This window comes from Thunnus thynnus, chromosome 1, assembly GCF_963924715.1.
Source record: "Thunnus thynnus chromosome 1, fThuThy2.1, whole genome shotgun sequence".
Taxonomy (NCBI): domain Eukaryota; kingdom Metazoa; phylum Chordata; class Actinopteri; order Scombriformes; family Scombridae; genus Thunnus; species Thunnus thynnus.
In genome coordinates, this window is record NC_089517.1 from 6,199,011 (window position 1) to 6,218,616 (window position 19,606).

The 19,606-nt window shown below is 38.8% G+C and overlaps 1 protein-coding gene across 2 annotated transcripts in view; it reads left to right on the plus strand.

The window, feature by feature from the left end:
• The first annotated feature begins 8,537 nt into the window (after positions 1-8,537).
• The window catches only part of LOC137199589 (Golgi apparatus protein 1-like), a 31,713-nt gene continuing 20,644 nt past the window's right edge, over positions 8,538-19,606 (plus strand). The window contains exons 1-2 of one of the 2 annotated variants that reach the window (XM_067614017.1): positions 8,538-8,927; positions 18,230-18,259. In XM_067614017.1, coding sequence (XP_067470118.1) covers positions 8,589-8,927; positions 18,230-18,259 — 369 coding nt within the window. In that variant the 5' untranslated portion in view covers positions 8,538-8,588. The remainder of the gene's footprint in view (positions 8,928-18,229; positions 18,260-19,606) is intronic. The other variant, XM_067614099.1, reaches the window with a different exon arrangement.

A 19,606-nucleotide genomic window follows, 5' to 3' on the forward strand; every position in this document is an offset into this window, starting at 1 on the left:
ATCAGTGAAATATATTTAAAGTATCAAAAGTAAAAGTGCTCATTCTGCAGAAAAATGTTTCCTGTGATTGATAAATTACTAATTATTATAAATTACATTGTTAGATTATTACTGATTTGTCAATGTATAAGTGTTATGTAGTGGTTCCCAACCTGGGGGTCAGGCCCATTCAAAGGGTCACAAAATAAATCTGAGGGGTCGAGTATTGGGAGAGGAGGAAAGGGAAGAAGTTCTGCTACACAAATCTGTGTTCATGTTGTGAACTTTTCTCTAATCTTTGCATTTGTGAAATAGTTAAATGAAACCGTGCGAGAAGTTTAGACAGAAAATCAACAACTAAGAACTCATAAACATCTGAAAAGCCAAAAATGTTGGGAAATATTGGTTTAATCTTTAACATGTGTTCCATTTTATAAACTTGTGGTATGTTTTTTTACGTAAAATCTTAATCTGAAAAGTAACTAGTAGCTGTCAGATAAAAGTAAAAATATTTCTTTCCTAAATGTAGTGAAGCAGAAGAAAAAAGTAGCAGAAATAGAAATCCTCAATACTAAAGTAATACCATAAAATATCTTCTAAATGAAAGCTGTAACTGCCTCAGAGAGCAGGATGGATGTGTAGCTGGTGGAGAACCAGAAAAAGCCTCCCAGCAGCTGTCAGCTCTAAACTGGGAGGATTTATTGCTCATACTGGTTTCCATTACATCTAGCTGCTCGAGCACCCTGGGAGGGAAGGACAGATACACACACACACACCAGACATACAAATGTTCTCCCAGTATTGTTTTTTCTCTTAAAGCATTGAGTTTTCGGCTTATTTTCATATGTGTGCATCAAAACAAAACAATAAACTAAATAAAATAAAGCAAAACCAAAATTAACTTTTCCAACACTTGACTAAATGGGAAGTATATTAATTCATATTTATTCAAAATGCATAGGTAATTAATTTGTTGCATCTTTTAGGGTTGAATTATGAATATTTCAGGGTCTGTTGAACTATTAATCTTTCTTTTTTTTATGGAAACTTGCTCACAAACTCACTCATGTTTATCAGGCTGCAGATTCACTACATGGGGAGTGCTGTTCAGTCATTTTCAGACCAGTTTTACACCTGTGAGCCTGTCCCCACGTACTGTACAGGAAATAATGAAGTAATGTCAGCAGCGGTTTAGGTTTAGACCTGCAGATGTAGACGTGTTGTGGTCCTTCCTATTAGGGGTGTGCCCGAATACAAATACATTATTCGGCAAAGCACATACGAATATTTGTTTCATACAAATATTTTTTAAATTATTTGTTTTTGGGAAGAAAAAAACAAAACATGTCAAATACCAGCGAGCAGGTCGGTTATAGTCACTATCTCAGTCTCTCTCCCCTGCGCCACTGTTACGTCTATCAGCAGGTCTCAATGAGGGGAGTCACATCCACCTGCTACATGATGCATATTTCTTAATTTGGACATCACTTTCATTTTCATCTCTAATTTTCTAAAATTAAAAGCGTAATAAAAACAAAAACAGGATTTTTAAGCCTCTTTCCACTTTTATTCGAATACAAATACAAATAATTTTGCTGCCTCAACAAATACAGAAAAAATACAAATACTGGGCTCTCTGCACATCGCTTCTTCCTATACTGGCAAAAAAAAAAAGTATAAGTTCACTATTTTTTAAATCTGCCAGTCACATGCTCAAACATTGAACACTGAAATATGTTTGTCTTGCTGTAATCATTCCTCCCTTCATAATGCACTTACAATGTAAGTGATGGGGGATAAAATCCACAGTCCTCCTTCTGTGTAAAATGTATTTAGAAGTTAAAGAGAGAAGAAACAGGAGCGCTACTGGTGTCCCTCAAACTACTGGTGCTCCTGGAAGGGAACAATATTGAAGAAGAGCGGAAGAATTATGACCAAAAAATGGCATAAAAAATACACGTCCAGGCACTCGAGGTAGGTTTGAAAAAGAAAAGGCCTTTATTTCAGTGGGCTGGAGTCATTAAAAACACACCAACGCATGTCAGCTTGCGCCTTCTTCAGAGTGTAGAGACACAAAGAAACAAACAGAGTAATTATAGTTGCAGTCACCACAGGTGTGTAACTCTTAAGTACCTGCATCATTTTCTTTCTGGTCTCTAGTGGCAATGGTGAGTACATGAAACATTTTTTTTCTATCTCTGGCCTCTGAGGACATCACTCAACAAATACAACACAGGAAATACAAAACCAAGGCCCTCTAACAGGCTGTTAAAAAAAAGGCTGTTAGAAAACACTTTACTTACTGAGGATGGTGTCGGCAAAGAAGGAAATTCACAGAAGGAAACAAACATCAGAATACAACATTAATAAATCAAATAAAACCACCAACCAAACAATAACAATATCAATATATAATACTTTCAATAAGGAAACCAAGTGGAGTACACTTCAAGGACCCGAACAGGAAAAAAGCTTTTTGTTCTTTTGTTTCCTCAGAGAAACAAAAGAACAATGTTTGTGTCAGGTTGAGTAGCAGGAATGGACGCAATTGCAGAGACCAGCATGCAGAGATTGGAGGGTAGACTAAAACCTTTAATCTTGAGGTGGTTAGGATAGGTTAGGATAGGATAGGATAGGATAGGATACGATAGGATAGGATAGGGCAAAACAGAACCACACAGAACAAAACAGCTGAACAAAACAAATGATCCAACAAAGACTCAACTCAAAACCAGACCTTAAATACAGATTAAACTAATCAGGGAATGGGGAACAGGTGATGAGACAACAGGGCAGGCTGGGAGTGATTGGCTGAGGGAAACACAACTGGTGGCCTTAAGGGCATAGATCCAATATGCCTCTCTTTGTTTGAGGCTTTTGATTTTGTCCCCACCCCTTAGCATCTTAGCTGATAACTTCAATACCTGACACTCTTAGGGTTGAATCACTCCCATGTTTGTACAGTACAGTTTGGCCATAGGATGATTCAAGTTCCCAGTATGAATGGCATACTTATGTTCAGCCACTCTGTCCCTCAACCTCCTTTTAGTGAGGCCAACACGACATGAGTAGTATTACAATTTATGAAACTGGTGATAGGATAATTTTTGTTGCTAAACACATCTCTAAAAGTGTCAGTTTTCACCATATTCTCACAGTAATTGCAATTACCACAGCAAAAATTGCCTTTGGGTCAGCGAAGCCAAGTGTCAGGATTGAGAGCAGGAAGGTAACTTGACTAATTTGTCCTAGATCATTGGGGCCCTTCTGAAGCTGATCCCTGGGGGTTCAGTGAATATCTCCCGTAAAAAAATGTCACTTTCAATGATGTCCCAATTCTTCTTAATAATGTGTTTGATCTGGACTGCTTCTTTGCTATAGCGTGTAACAAAGTAAGGTTTCTGGGTTTGCTCTTGTTTTGGTTTAGGGCTGAGCAATTTCCTCCTCTCAAGTGACAGAGCTCTGTTGTGAGTCTGAGTGAGAATCTGGGGTTGATACCCTCTCTGTTTAAAACGCTGCTGCATGTCCATAGATTGAGTTTGGAAATCCTGATCAGAATCACATATGCGTCTTAGTCTCTGGATTTGTCCGTAAGGGATATTCTTGATGAGCCATGGGGGGGGGGGGGGGGGGGGGGGGGGGGGGTGAAAACTATCCGCATGCAATATGATGTTTCAGTCAGTGGTTTTTCTAAAGATAGAGGTGTGCAAGTATCCTCAGTCATCCTTTGAGATCCGTAGGTCCAGAAAGTTGTAGGTCATATTCCAAGCTTAACTTCAGGTTTTCATTTAAACTGTTTATATAAACATGGAAGTCTAGATGCTCTTTTTCTGAGCCTGAAAAGAATAAGATCACAACATCAATGTATCTGCCCCACCACACAATTTTTCCTTTAAATGGGTTATTTTAAAAAAAGTGTTGTTCCTCCCATAGTCCCAAAACTGTCTATACAGTTTGTCCTGGAATAGGAAAACCTTGTTTTTGAGAGTCCACTCAGTGAGTTGCACAAGAAAGTCACTAGGAGGCATCATGTAGTCAGGTCTGGACCCCAGATAGTGTCTCAAAGCCTCCAGGTCTTCATCATGTACAATGTTGCTGTATAGAGACTCCACATCCATGGTGGCCATAATGCAAGAACCAATATTCTGTATTTGTGCTTCTTTCTTTAGGACCTGAGTGCTGTCCTGAATGGTTTAATAAAGTAGTCAACAAATTTGGAGGCAGGTTCTGTGATTGAATCGTTCCCACTAATAATTGATCTATCAGGTGGGTTTTCTAAGTTTTTGTGGACTTTTGGGAGCATGCAGAAAGAAGGAAAACATGGGTGCTGTCATAGTAGAAAATCATGTTCTTTCTTGGAAATCCAGTGGTGTTTTTTTGCCATGTTGAGTAGCTCCTGTAGCTCTCTTTCCATCTTGTCCATTGGGTTTGATGGGGCCATAGAGTAATACTGGGTGTTCTCTAGCTGGCGCATAGTCTCCGAAATATATTTCTCTTTGCCCCATATGCAAACTGCGCCCCCCTTATCAGCACTTTTTATGATGGTGTCATCTCTGTCCGATATCCATTTGAGTGTTTCAGATTCTTTTTTCGTTAGATTGCACCTTCTAAGCTTTTTTTGTTCATTAAACACCTTATAAGACACTTTTTTAGTAACGGTAGTCAGTGTGGAATTAGTAGTACCGGGTAGAAAGGTGGACTTAAAAATCCATATCGAGCGTATCAGCTGTTCGGCAGTGGTCATTCATATTATCAATGTCCTTATTATTATTATTATCATCATCATCTTTATCATCTTCATCAGTACTAGGGAGATCAAAAGACGCTTTTCTGTGTCTGATTGAGTTTTTTGCCCCAGTCATATATAGCACCAGTGCTGTAATCATCAAGATCTTGCTTGAATTTAGCAGTTTTGCTTTGACTCAATTTTGCAAACAGTTTATCCATGTCTTCCTTTAGTTTCTTCTCAAAAGGCAATCTGTGTTCCTTTGATTCAGTGAGCTGGGCTTTCAATTCCTTAATCTATGTTTGTAAGGCCAATTTCTGTTTTCTGGCTTCCTCAATTAGTAAGAGAATGACTCTAGCCCACTGAAATAAAGGATCTAATCTAGGGAGCATTTATTGAAAATATCCTCCCATTTATCTTGGAATTCATCATCGCCTTAGCCAAATGAAGGGAAGCCCACTCGGGATCATATCCTTCCTCCAGTAATCAGATAAGTTGACCATATGTAAATGTATTAATGTGTCATCAGGTAATGGGTCCAGCTCAGTGGGCTACAGTCATTACTCTAGCCCACTGAAATAAAGGCCTTTTACTTTTAAAACCTATCTTGAGTGCTTGGACCTGGATTTTTTATGCCATTTTTGGTCATAATTCCTCTGCTCTTCAATATCATTTTTTTGGACCCATTACCTGATGAATATGGCCAAAAACAAGTCATTCTCCTCTACCAAGGATGAGGGCAAAAGCATTATTGTTGAAGACACACTTCTGGATCTGGATCAGGAACCTGCAAAGATGGTAAACTTTTGTAAGTTGTTCTTTGATCTCCAAAAACTTTCAGAAAAAGAACTTAAGATACATTTTCATACAGTCAACTTGTCTGATTACTGGAGGAAGGATATGATCCCGAGTGGGCTTCCCTTCATTTGGCTATGGCAATGATGAATTCAAAGGTAAATGGGAAGCAATTCTCAATAAATGCTTCCCTAGATTAGATCCTTTATTTCAGTGGGCTAGAGTCATTCTTTTACTAATTGAGGAAGCCAGAAAACAGAAATTGGCCTTACAAACACAGATTAAGGAATTGAAAGCCCAGCTCACATTGCCATTTGAGAAGAAACTAAAAGAAGACATCGATAAACTGTCTGCAGGATTGAAGCTATATATGAGCCGACACGCGTTGGTGTGTTTTTAATGACTCCAGCCCACTGAAATAAACCTACCTTGAGTGTCTGGACCTGTGTTTAGAAGTTGTTTTGAAGATAAAAATGAAGGTTCAGCTGTGCAAATTAGTCAAGTCAAGTCAATATCTATCAAAGTTACAGTCTTTTCAGTTCCAAATTCCTTCTTTTTGTTATGATCATTTCACTGCAGCTGAACAGGAAAACACTGTCCATCACTGTCCGCTGAAGCCTCATATTATCTTCAGAAAACCCCCATAAAGATAAAGCACTATGCTACAACATGAATAAAATAATATCTCTACAGCAATTCCTTTCATTTACCTTTCATCTTCTATCAATCAATAGATCTTCTTTTCTCGTATTATTAGGATGTGATACATATAATGGAAAATTTGATAGCAGTCATTCCTGCAAACAAGGTATTTCCAACCCCCCGTGGTTCATGATTTACAGAAGAACTCCATATTTGACTAAATTTCTTGTCACTTCCACTAAGGACTGTAGACAACCTCTCTACAGGTAGAATACTAAATATTTCATTGGGGGCTCAGACTCAACCCATTTCAGTGATATAAATTTCCCTTCAAGAAACAAAAGTTTTCTCAGAAGTTTAAATTCAAATTTATTCAAGTCAAATGTCCCTTTATTAAAATTAAGGAGGTGAATGGATGGATGAACATTTACAGTATTTTCCGATGGAAAATTTAAATAATTTCCACCTAGATAACCTCCCAAAAAGATTTAATTATGGGACGTGCTGCTGCAATTTTAACACTTGTACCATCTGCAGGCATCAGTTGCATTCACAGCAATAAGGTTTGATTCTTAGCCAGGTTAATTTGTCTATATTAATGTTATTTTAAGCTAATTTAAATTTTCATCTTAAGATGTTCATATTTTCCAGATGGTTTGTATTTCTCTTTGAGGTTTATATCTCTAACTTGAATGCAATCATCAGTGTAACAACATCTCAGTAAGTGAATATTTGGACTCCCCTATAACACTGCAAGAACTACACGATGCACTAAAGGTTATAATATTATAGGCCACAAGGATGTTGATAATAAAACGAGCTCACTGTTGATATAGGATTCATATATGAAATAAATCCCTTGGATATGATGATCTACAGTTAAACCAGTTTTCCTGAGAGAAATATAAAGGTTCAGCTTCAATTTTTGAGGACATTGAGACTATGAATTTCTATATGGTGGCCCTGAGCTGCAAAACAGCTGGAAAACAGCTGCAGAACAACATTTCACAAAACACAAAAACATTCCACAACACACAACAATGTTTTGTGAAATGTCACTGTGTTTTTCTTCTTATTTCTATTTTGTTGTTTTGTTTCTTGAAATGTTGTTGTGTTTTGCGCCTCAGGGCCCCCATATTTCTCTTACCCTGGACTCTAAGACAATACTGTATGTTAAATCACAATCAGTGTACTTCATGGATGTATAACAGGACACCTCCAATTGCAAAAAAGGTAAATTATGATTCTTTCTATTATGAATTTTTAATCCATGAAAGTTTTATATTTTTAAAACTTTCCTCGAGCCAAGAAAAGCAATTTTAAAGACCATTACGTCATCCCAATGTAAAGACTATGGGACAAGCAAGAACTTGTGTGCGGGGCCAGCAGGAGAAACACTACTGCACATATTCAGTTGGCCACACAAGGCAGAGTCTGACCTTGAAGCTAGAAACTTTTTAAGTTCATGCGCCCAAGTAGGTCTATCTGTGGATGCACAGTAGCAATTCTCATGCAATTCTCATTTGATTGAATAGGTGCCATCTTTGAGTCTGGTATCCAGTTCTTATAATACATCCATGGTGTACTAATGTAAAAAACAGTAGGTACATAAAGATTTAGCTTCAATATTTGAAGACTTTAAAGCACCAGTGTGTAGGATTTAGTGACATCTAGCGGTGAGGTTGCAGATTGCAACCAAATAAATACCCATCCCCTCACCCTGCCCTTCCAAGCATGTAGGAGAACCTACAGTGGCCACGAAACTCGCAACAATAGCCAAAGGCCCTCTCTAGAGCCAGTGTTTGGTTTGTCCATTCTGGGCTACTGTAGAAACATGGCAGTGCAACATGGTGGCCTACGTGGAAGAAGACCTGCTCCTTATGTAGATTTGAAGGGCTCATTTTAAGGTAACAGAAACACGATTTTTATTGTCAAGTGATTATACACTGATTAAAACATACCTATGAATATTATATTCCATTTATGCCAAGTCTGTTCCACTAGATGCCACTAAAGTCTACACACTGCACCTTTAAGAATTTATCTATGGTGGCCCTGAGGTGCAAAACACAACAATATAATCAAAAAACACTGTTGTGTTTTGTGAAATATTGTATTTTCCAAAATGTTTTTGAGGTTTCCAAAATGTTGTATTTCTTTAAATGTCGTCATGTTTTGCACCTCAGGGCCACCGTATTTCTCTTACCTTTACCCAGTACTGTATGTTAATGGTCCTATATTACAACCAATCAGTGCAGTGTACTCGTGTAAAAATGAGTAGGAGGAAATACTGATTTATTATCATCATATTGGATGAAATGAGGTCTTTGTTTTTATAACATAACCGGAAGTGGTGTATCTGTGTCGGTCACTAAGGCTTTTACTGTGCACTTGCTGACCGGAAATGCTGCAGTCTCATTAGCGCGAGCTCAACAGTGGTGTGAAGATGGCGGCGTACAGTCGCTCTCCGCTGCTGCTGCTGTTGTCGTCAGTGTGTCTCTGCGGCTTCGGCTCCGTCTTCGGCTTGAAGGCTGCCAGCGGCCCGGCCGACCCACCCAACCCGCCCGTCATCAGAGCCGCGGATCCCCCTGGCAAAGATGCACCTGCTGCCGCCGCCGTCGCTGCCGCCGCCGCCGCTGCCGCTGGGGCCTCACAGCCTCGAAGGGCGACCGGCTGGAAGCTGTCGGAGGAGGAGGCCTGCAGGGAGGACCTGACCCGGCTTTGCCCCAAACACACCTGGACCAACAACCTTGCCGTGCTGGAGTGTCTGCAGGACCGCAGAGAGGTAAGCGGCCGCCGGCACAGCTGCCTGATCCGCTCCGGTCCCGGGAGGTGTCGGGCATCAGCTGGGTGTGTCGCCCCGGTGGGTCAGACTCACACCGGCTGTCAGCAGGACACTGATGCAGAGGTGACCATCTTCATCACCTGCACCAGTGTCCCAGTTACACTAGCTGCACTCACACACACATTAGAGTAAATTAGGGCTCCAGAACAGCTCATGCGTAGTTTCCTCCAGATTTCACACCTTTCTGACACTCCAGAAACTACAGAAAACCCCAAATTATCCTGTTAAATTAATCAAGATTACTGTGGAGTAACTTAAAGTCCCCCTCCACTCAAAAATATGTTTTTCTTCTTGTTGCATTAGTTGGATGTTTGAGCTTCACTGTGCAGAATGATGTATGTGCAGAGTTTGTTTTTCACATTCATCTGCTGAAAGTGCAAAAGTTTCTCTGAGCTCATTGAAAATCCAATTCTAAGAGGCGGGTACACGAGCAATGATTTGTGACATCCTGGTCCAGTAACTTACACAAGTGTGATGTGGAAACTTGAAGCCTCTCTGCTGGATCTGCTGCAGCTCTGTAGTCTTCTGCTGTATTTGCAGAAAGGCTGAGGAGCAAGACTACTGAAGCATTTAAAACACAAGCTTTACATAATGAAAATCAATAAAGTCTGCAAAACTTATAATCTTCCATTTACTTACAATGCGGCAGTGATGGTTAACTTATTTGCTTTTTTTTTGTCCAAGATTTTTGAGGCCTGATTGTAAAGATACTGTATGGATTTAACGACTGGTTGGCCTTGGACCAGGTAGTTAAACCATCGGTCTGGAGGGGAACTTGCTGCAGACATAATGTCAGATGAAACATTTACTCAAGCAGTGATTTGCAGTTTTTATGTTCTTTTCATTTTGTGAAGCCGCTGCACTTTTACTTTCTTGCACTGTCGAAAGTCCAATCGAGTCCAGAGGCCTATATAATCGATTAGTTTGACTTATAAACAGTATAAATATGGTCCAGTAAAAGAAAACTTTCATATGTTTGTCAGTGTATTAAAAGACCTGTGAATGAGGGCTGTACACAGGATTTTAGAAAAAAAAAAAATTTTTTATTTTATTTGTCGTCAATTGACTGTTCAGTTAGATTTTCTGTAAGTTTTATTTCCCAGCATGAAGCTCTAAACGCTTCTCTTTAATCTGCCAGGAAACAAATTCTGGTGGAAAAACAATCAATTTTAAAGTAGAAACAGATGAATTGATTAGTCAATGGACAGAAAATGAAATAACGACAATAATCAATTAATTGTTTGTCATTTATGAAGTGAAATCGTTAAACATTATCTGGTCCTACAGCTTCTCAAAGACGAGGATTTGCTGTTTTATATCACAGTAAACTGAATAATTAAACTGTTGATCAGACAAAACAAGTAATCTGAAGAAATCACCTGAAGCTCTGGAAGCCTGTGATGGACATTTTCAATATTTTCTGACATTTTATAAATTAAATTATTCAAATAATTGTACAAATAATCAACAGATGAATCGAGAAAGAAGAAGAAAGAATCATTAGTTGCAACATTAAACAGTATTTCTTTCTTTCTTACTTCTTAATTCTAACAAACCTTAAAACAGAATGAAATATTTCAGTCCTGCAGCTGGTGAAGCAAAGAGATTTTATTGTTATGAGTGTTTATTTTTCTTTCTGATGTTATCTCAAGATCAAAATCTGTTTTTTTGGAGAGTTTCCTGCCACCAGTGACAGAAAGATTATGTGACACAGAAGCAGCATATACAGGAAGAGAAGAAAAAGCAGAAAAAACATAAAAGAGAGGAAATAAAAACTCCTTCCTGAAGTGACTTTTGTCACTGTTCTAAAATTGTATAAACAATTAACTAATAAGTCTAAAAAGTAAAAGTAGATTCTGTAAATATGTGTCAGTTTCAGGCCTTGAATCATTTATTCATGCATTTTTAATTTTAAAGTATCAAAACACACTTTTATAAAAACAGTGGTGGTGAGAACATCTGGCAGTGACGTCGTCATAGAAACTATTTCACTGTAGAGTTTGAGTTTGGTTTGAGGTTTGCAGACTGTACAGCACAGACCTCAGCGTGGTTTATAAATGTGCCTCACTGAACTAATTATCAACCTGAGTAAGGTTCAACATGAGTGCCTGCGTGTGTTCAGTCATCCAGCCGTCACATGACTGGCGGGGTCAGGTGAAACCACAGACGTTTATGAGGCCTGCTGCTCTCATTGTTGTACTTGATTTAAAAAATGAAATACAAACAAACCAAATGAAAATACTGTTTTTACACACATGCATGCACAGATTCATTTGGGCTGTTGTTTTAAATGAGATCACAGTTTTTCAAGTCTGTCAAATGAACATTGAAACATGTTTTCTTGCTGTAATCATTCCTCCTGTTCATACTGAGCATTAGAAGATCCCTTCATAATGACCTTACAATGGAAGTGATGGGGGACAAAACCCACAGTCCTCCTTCTGTTTCTGTGCAAAAATGCATTTAAAAGTTTATTTGAAGCTAATATGAAGCTTCAGCCTCCAACTGAGTCAAATCAAGTAGATATCTTTCAATGTTACAGTCTTTTTAGTGCCAAAGTCCCTCTTTTTGTTACTATACTTCCACCTGCAGCTCAACAGGGAAACACTGTCCGAGGAAACACAAAGATGCTAAAAGATGCTAAAAAGACTGTAAATGTGTCAGATATCCACTTGATATGACTAACTCAGACTGCTGAAGCCTCATATAAGCTTCACATCAACTTTTAAATGCATTTTTGCACTAAATGACTGCATGGACACACTGTGGATTTTGGCCTCCACTTACATCTGAACCACATTTGAAGGGGATCTTTTAATATCCAGTATGAACAGGAGGACTGATTACAGCGAGGAAAAACCTCTTTCACTGCTCACATGGACACCTGACACTCTTGATAAATTGTGAACCCGCCCTTTAATGTGTGAAGTGCTTTTGTTAAAACAGACTTCACATAAATCTGCCGTGTGTGTGTTTGTGTGTGTGTTTACTTGTGTAAACTGTACTGTACAGACCGGTTGAACCATAACGATTTGACAAATAATCATGTCGTGATTATTTTGCTGATCACTGCAGTCGTCTCCTCTCTTCGCCCTCAGAGGTTTGGACTCTGATCTTTAGAGGAAGACATCAGATGTGGTGATGACAAGCATGGTGACCCAGTTTAATCTGTCCGTTTTTTTTTTTTTCTCTTATAGCTCTCTCTTTCACACACACTCACACACACACACTCCCTCCTCCTCCTCCTCCTCCTCCTCGTCCTCCTCCGGCCCTGAGCGATGCAGAAATTCAGTTACTCTGCACGGAAGCCACTTTTAGCTTATCACGGGTATTTTGGTATCTAACTGTTGGTGAATAATTTAGTACATGTATGCCAAAGATATGTTTGATGTAATTTAGAAGCAGTGTCTCTATTACATAGTTTGAAAAATGCTTCTTTTTTTTTTTTTAACGTCTTCATGTTTTAAAGACTGCTCCGCTTATTTAGCATCGCACTTCTACAACATTGTCAGACTCACAACGGACAGTTTAAAGATAAAGATCAAAGCCGATGCAGCAGAACCAGAGATATCATCTTTTTTTTTTTTTATTCCACACATCGAGGCCTCCTGCGAGAAGCACTCATACGAACAGATTAGTTGTGTGAGTGATTCCTCGGATGTTAAACTGCAGCTCGAGCGGCTGGCGGAGGCAGACAACCGTGAGGTGATATTTCAGGTTTTATTTTCAATCTTTTAGTCTTCAGCTCCAACCGACGATGACTGAAGTGACATCGCTTGAGACAATTTATCAGATTTCACACAGTTTCTTCTGGAGACACAGTTTGACACATGTGCAGTAGGACTCTCCAACACCTGGAAGCACACAGTGATGTAACATCAGCTCAGAAATATTGGCTAATACATCATATTTGGAGCTAATAAAAAAAAAATCTCATAATAATGTGTTTCAGCCTCAATAATCATGCATCGACTGGGCCTCACTCTGCATGATATAAACACTCAAACTATCACTTTAATCTGATTTAATTTGATTTGATTTATTTATTTATTGAATGAGACAGTGTGCAGTTTGAAACATTAAAGGTGCACCAGAGTTAGCTTGAAGCTAATTTGCATCCCAGACAAAAAACATACAACAGCACAACAACAAACAGTAAAAAGCAAAAAACAAACAACCCCCGCTCCCCCCCAATGGTCACACAGCTGATTGGTCTTTAGTACATGTTTCAGTCTGGTCTTGAATGCATTGATAGAACTACAGTTCTTCATATCATCAGGTATTCACAGGCTTTCACAGAGAAAGCTGACTGCCCAGTTAGTGCTGCAAATAATTGTTATTTTCATTATCAATTAACCTGCTGATTATTTTATCTATTAACAGTTTTGTGTATAAAATGTCTCATTGTGTAGAAAATAGTGAAAATTGCCTGTCACAGTTTATTAGAGCTCATGGTGACGTCTTCAAATATCTTGTTTTGTCTGATTAAAAGCCCAAAATCCAAAGATCTTCAGTTTATTATCATGTATGACAAATAAAACGATCAAATCCTCACATCAGAGAAGCTGAAACCAGCAGATATTTGGCATTTTTGCTTTAAAAAACGACTAAAACGATTAATCAGTTACCAAAATAGTTGCATTCATTGATTAATTGACTAATCATTGCAGCTGTAAAGTCAATAATATGTATGTAAACACACTGAGAGGATGTACTAGTCTGTGATAACCGCGCTGTCCCTCTGAGTCTCACCTGGTGTGTTTTTCTGTATTTCTGGTACCCACCACCATGTTGTCATCATCCTTCCTTCTCCACCATGTTGACGTCAAACACACACACACGCACGCACACACACACACACACACACACACACACACACACATATGCTCCCTCCTCCTCCACGGGCTCTGAGCGATGCCCTCTTTACTGAGATAATTACATCGCTTCAACTCTATAACAGCTGTGGCCTCCTGAAGAGGTAAATGGCTCTTATAAATCTGCCTCTTCTCTAAGACACACACACACACACACACACACACACACACACACACACACACACAGCTGCAGCAGCAAACACTAGCAGAGCCCAAAGCAAAGCAGCGTGTGGTCATTGTACAGTGTTTGAGAATTTATTTGTGGTGGTCTAAATCCCCTCAAAAATCCGACACTTGAGAGACCGTCGGAGCGACATCAACGCTGTTAGTTACAAGCTAACTGCTTAGAGAGGAAGTCATTTTGCCACCGTGCAAACACGCCCGTGGCCATGGACGCTTTCTGTTAGTGGTCATTGAGTCAGTCTGTCACTTACTGACTCTGGATTGACTGTTTGTAAGGACGCCGTGTCGAGAGCAGAGCAGTTGGAGACAGAGGAGGCTGTTTTCTGTCGCTGCAGCTGTTTATTCTGCGTCCAGTGTTTTTCATTTCGATTCGCTGCGGTTGTTTCACTACATACAGATGTTGGATATCACTTCAGTTCAGCTGCACTTGCTTTCAATCACAATATCATTATCTACATGAGACTTTTTTCACTGTTTTCTCTAATATTTGCCTTTTTTTCTTGTGCAGTTTTATCTCTTCGGGTCTCTAGATGTTTTTAAAAATGAAACAATTTGATGTTAAAGTTACTTTTTATTTAACCTTTATTTTTACAGGGTAGGTTTCCTGTTTACAATTAAATGAAAGCACAAGGAAAGTAACAAGGATGGACAAACACATTAATAAAACAGGAATTAGAGAGGATAAAATGCTTGTGCATCCTGCTCAGTGAAAACTGTCATAAGCAGGAAGAAAACAATGATGGTGGTTCTCGGCCAAGATGTGAGACTTACTCGTAAAACTTGCAAAACAATGAGTTTATCCCACTTTTGATTAATTTACTTACTAAATATGTGACCCTTGCTGTGTGATGGAGCAACTCTGCTCTGTTTCCTGGAAGGGTTTATTTTTATAAAAGTGTTATAGTTTCTTCAGAACATTACAGCTGTGATGTCTTTATTCCAGGCAAGGAAAACCTGCTACGGAGGATTGATTTACCATGTAAATTTCTGTTTAGTCAGTTGGAAATTGTTATTTTGCAATCGCAATAATTAACACAAATTCAAGAGCTTTGGGAAATTACAGCAACTTTTCCTCACGAAGAGGACAAATCAACAATCTGTTTGTGATTTGGACCAACTGTCACATTATGTGTGGTGGTAACTTGTGTCATCGCAGCATGCATAATGCATCCAGAAAGGATATAAATGGAACTCAAGTGCAGTATTTTCTTTTTTATATATAACTCTGAGCCCATGGTTCTCATGTTCAGAAAATAAATTGAAAAATTAGCAGTGAAATATGGTTTCTGTGATGTGCAGTGTGCTATTTATCAAAGGAGGTGATTACATATGATTCTTCATTGGCATTATTTTCCTTTGCTAGTTCCTGTACAGCAAAAATGACACACAAAACATCACAAATTGTGTTGCAATTTTTAAGAAAAGCTACTTCAAAATCAAAGATTTTTTGCCACAATAAACACATAAAATAAATCAGGAAAATAAGCTTATCAAGGTGACTTTAAAGCTGCATTAATAGATTTTTTGTGGCCACTAGGGGGCAGCAACTGTTATGGTTGCTTATTCACACATCCAGCAGAGACAAAACAACATTATTATTCATTTGCAGTCATACCTTTTTATTCATCTGATGAGTTCAAGTCCAATATTCAGTCTATTTTTTAAGTAGAGAGAAAAATGAGAAAAATATCGGACTCTTTAGCTTGTTAATGCTCTGTTTTCCTCACCAGCTAGTCGCTAACTTTGTGCTGTCGTTGGTGCTATCGGGTGAAATTTCTACATCGCAATATATATATCACGGAAAAAAAAGATATCGCAATGTCAGTTGTTTCCTGCAGCTCTATTTCACACTGTGAACTTTTAATCCCTGACGCTTTGTCTTCAGCATCATATTAGCCTGAGGTTTTGTCACATTAGCACCGCCCCCTCCCCAAACACAATTAGTCTCTGTTATCACTGCAGTTTGATCAGTTTAGTTGATAAATCTGGTCTTGTCTCAGAAGCCTTTGATCTGAATGGAACAGCTCTACTTTAATTAATAACTCATAGTCTTACTAATTGGTAATTTTTATCTCGGAGGCTGCCGAGAGTCTGTTTCCTCATTACACTTGTTCCTCTGTCTCTGAAACGTTTAGTGGAAATGACGGTTTGAAGTCAGAAGAAGGCTTTTTGTCTCTGTTTTCCCGTGGGCAGAGCAGAGTTAACATGAAGTGCTTTCATGTCTTTTTCACTGCAAAGTGGTGTGAAGCTGTAAGAACAGCTTCTCCAGCTGGGTTCCTCTGATAGTCGAGGACGTTGTGGGAGAGTCAAAGAAGAACTGTCACCGCTGCGTTCATGTTAAACTGCTGCGATTTGGGCAAAAAAACAAAGCTTTGGTGTGATATTGATACTGTTTTCCTTACGTGCCCTGGATCATCTTTTCAATGCAGTACAAGAAATTCACTTTTTATGAATTGGTCACATGAAAAGATTGATAGCAATTTTAATCTTCCTGAACAGAGATATTTCAAGGATGTGATTAGCCTAGCTTAGCACAAACTGGAAGCTAGCTTAGCTCTGTCAAACATTTAAAAAAAGTAAACTTTCCCACATCTGTAGTATCTTGTTTATATGTGTAGAAATATATATGTAAAAATAATGCATTGTGGTTGACATTGTGGTTGACAGGTCCTAATTATGATAGCAAATAAGCTGCTTGCTACAGTAAGAAGATACCATGTGCATAAAGCAGCTTCTTGGAGTCGTTTTAATGCTTTCCCCCTCAGGCTGGAGCTAATCTCGTCTTTGTCTGCAGCGTCCTCGACTCTGATTCTGTCTAATGTTCAAAAATAAAGACACTGACACCTCTAAAGCTCACTAATTAACACATTATATCTTGTTTGTTTAATCCGTGCACAAACAGAAATGTAAAAAATGACAGTTTATAGCTTTAGGGGGAGTGACGAGCTGGAGCTCCGTCAACAGTTTATCCATCCGCCCAGTATTCCCGTGTAGAGCCGCATTTGAAGACGTCACCTCGGACTCTGAGAAAGCATTTCTCAGTTTTCTAACATTTTAGACAAAAATCGGTGTAGTTTTTCTGACTGTAGTTTGAGTTTCCTGTTGCCTCTGTACAGTCTCTATGATACTAAACCTGCAGACCTCTCAGTGAGGATCAGACGTCTAGAAGCTGCAACCAGCTGACATTTATACTCCTCAGTTTAACAGGTAAAACAAATGAGATTCAACATGTGGACTGGTGAGCTGTAGAGGTGTTTTTTAGGTCTATTTTTTAATTTAAAAGATTCATATTCAAGATTTGACTCAGCAAAATAAAAATGAAACTAGACTTCTTGTATAGAATTAAAGGCCGTCTGTCTTTTTCATTCATAAAACTATTATGCAGTCAACCTTAATGTCTAGAATATCATGACCTCGGAAAAGTCAAGGAAGACGCAGGACACCAAAAAGTAGATTGCTTGGCTTTTTACTAGCACATTGTATGGATCACAGACATAGCGAGAATAATATACCATCACTTCCTGTATATAGACTTCCTGCCAGGACTTCCTGTCAGGTAATCCACACCTGGAGCCTAGAGCTCCCTCTAGATAAGACCAGAAGTCTCAGGATACTACATCCCTCCCTTCTCAGGTCTGCAGACAACACTCACTGCAAAAGAAAATAAGACAACTTAATCAACATTGTACATAATCTTTGATTTTGGAGATATTCTATATCGTCATGCTGCCCTTCATCACTTCACCAGTTAAACTCTGGACTGGATGGACTGCCATCTCATGATATTCACCTATAAAGTTTCCAGTCTACCTCACATCTCTTCTCTCATTTAAATCTAGTAACTACTTGACCTCAGATATGTCAAAAGTTTGCACTAAAGTACGTACATTAATCTTCTCATCTCGATCTCATAAAGAGAACAAATGAGCGTATTTATTAAAATATTGAAATAATCCTTTAATACCAGATATAAGCAGAGTTGGGCTCGATCATCAACAGTTTTTACCTTGAAGCATCGTGCAGGAAGTTTAATCACACATTCGAAATGTCCAAGAAGCAAAATATCCTGATAGGGAATCCAATCAATATCAAGATGTATGTTTTTATTTTAGCTGCGTGTGTGTTTTAAATGTTTGAGGAAAACTACCTGTTGATTTTTCTCTCTCTGTCTCCGTCTGTCTGCAGGAAAGTGAGATCGCTCCTGACTGCAACCATGTGAGTATTCATCACAACACACACACACACACACACACACACACACACACACACACACAAACTGAACATTTTTCTGTTAGATAATTCAAAGAAGAGACAAACAGGAAATGGGAGAGTTTAATATTTTTTTTTGGTTGTTGTTGGCTGAGGTTGAAGGTGAGAACAGTTACAGCCTGATTTCTATAAAGTGTTGCATGGTGAACGTGGTGCATCACGTTTAGTGTCAGTGTTAAAGGTCAATAATTAACAGAAGAGCAGAACATTTTTCATTTGTTATACCAGCATAAGAACCTTTGTATGGTAGTTTAACAGGATTTTGCATAACACAAACACAAGGATCTCTGCACCACATAAATTTCCCCTTTTAGCTTTTAGCTCATCACACTGGATGATAATATCACTATATTCACTATTAATTTGTTCCAACACTTACTTGATGACATACTGGATGATTCTTGTATGTGAAGGAAAGATTTATGGCTGCAGCTTTCCATCAGATGGAAGTATTACAGATGTCTTACAGATGTCTTACAGATGTACGATTAATCATATTTCCCTTTACATCAGAATGACAAAACCTTAGAATTTGAAATAAAGCTCTGTGGGTTTGAACTGAAGAGATTTCCTGAAGACAACTTCAGACATCCTCCGACGTTCGGTCTTCTTGTTGTAGTAAACGGTTCCTGAAGCTCGTCTCCAGATGATAAACCTTCAACGTTCAGAGTTCAAAGCAGTTAATGGCAGACAGGTTTATGAAACACCACAAGGTTAATGGAGTGCTTGGACTGTCTTTATTACAGCACTGGAAAGCACTTGGTGCAATTAACATGTCACACACACACACACACACACACACACACACACACACACACACACACACACACACACACACACACACACACACACACAGAGACTCTCTTGTTTTGTCGTCGTGCTATTTTCTGGGCGGCCTGACTGTCAGTCGCTCTTATCTGTGGCCGCTGCAGCTGGAGCCTCGCTGGCAGGAAAACAATGAACACATAAATAAAGAAGACAGAAAAAAAGAAAGAAAGAAAGAAGTGAATCTGAAGGAAGAAAACAAAAAACGACGAGGCATTTGGAAACTTCTTTATGTCATTAAAGAAATCCAAAATGACTTTTTAATTTAGTAGGATGCTGTGAGATCTGCGAGATCAGCTGATGGACTTAAATTGATCCGTATCAGTCGTTGTCAAATGGTACAACATATTCTTCATCTACAGCATTTTGAGTGAGTGAACCAGGGAGTCAGACCTTGTGAATTTAAAAATAGACGAATCGCTTTGCCAGGATTTTTAAATCCAAGGTCTCTCAGCTCTGTTACCTCAC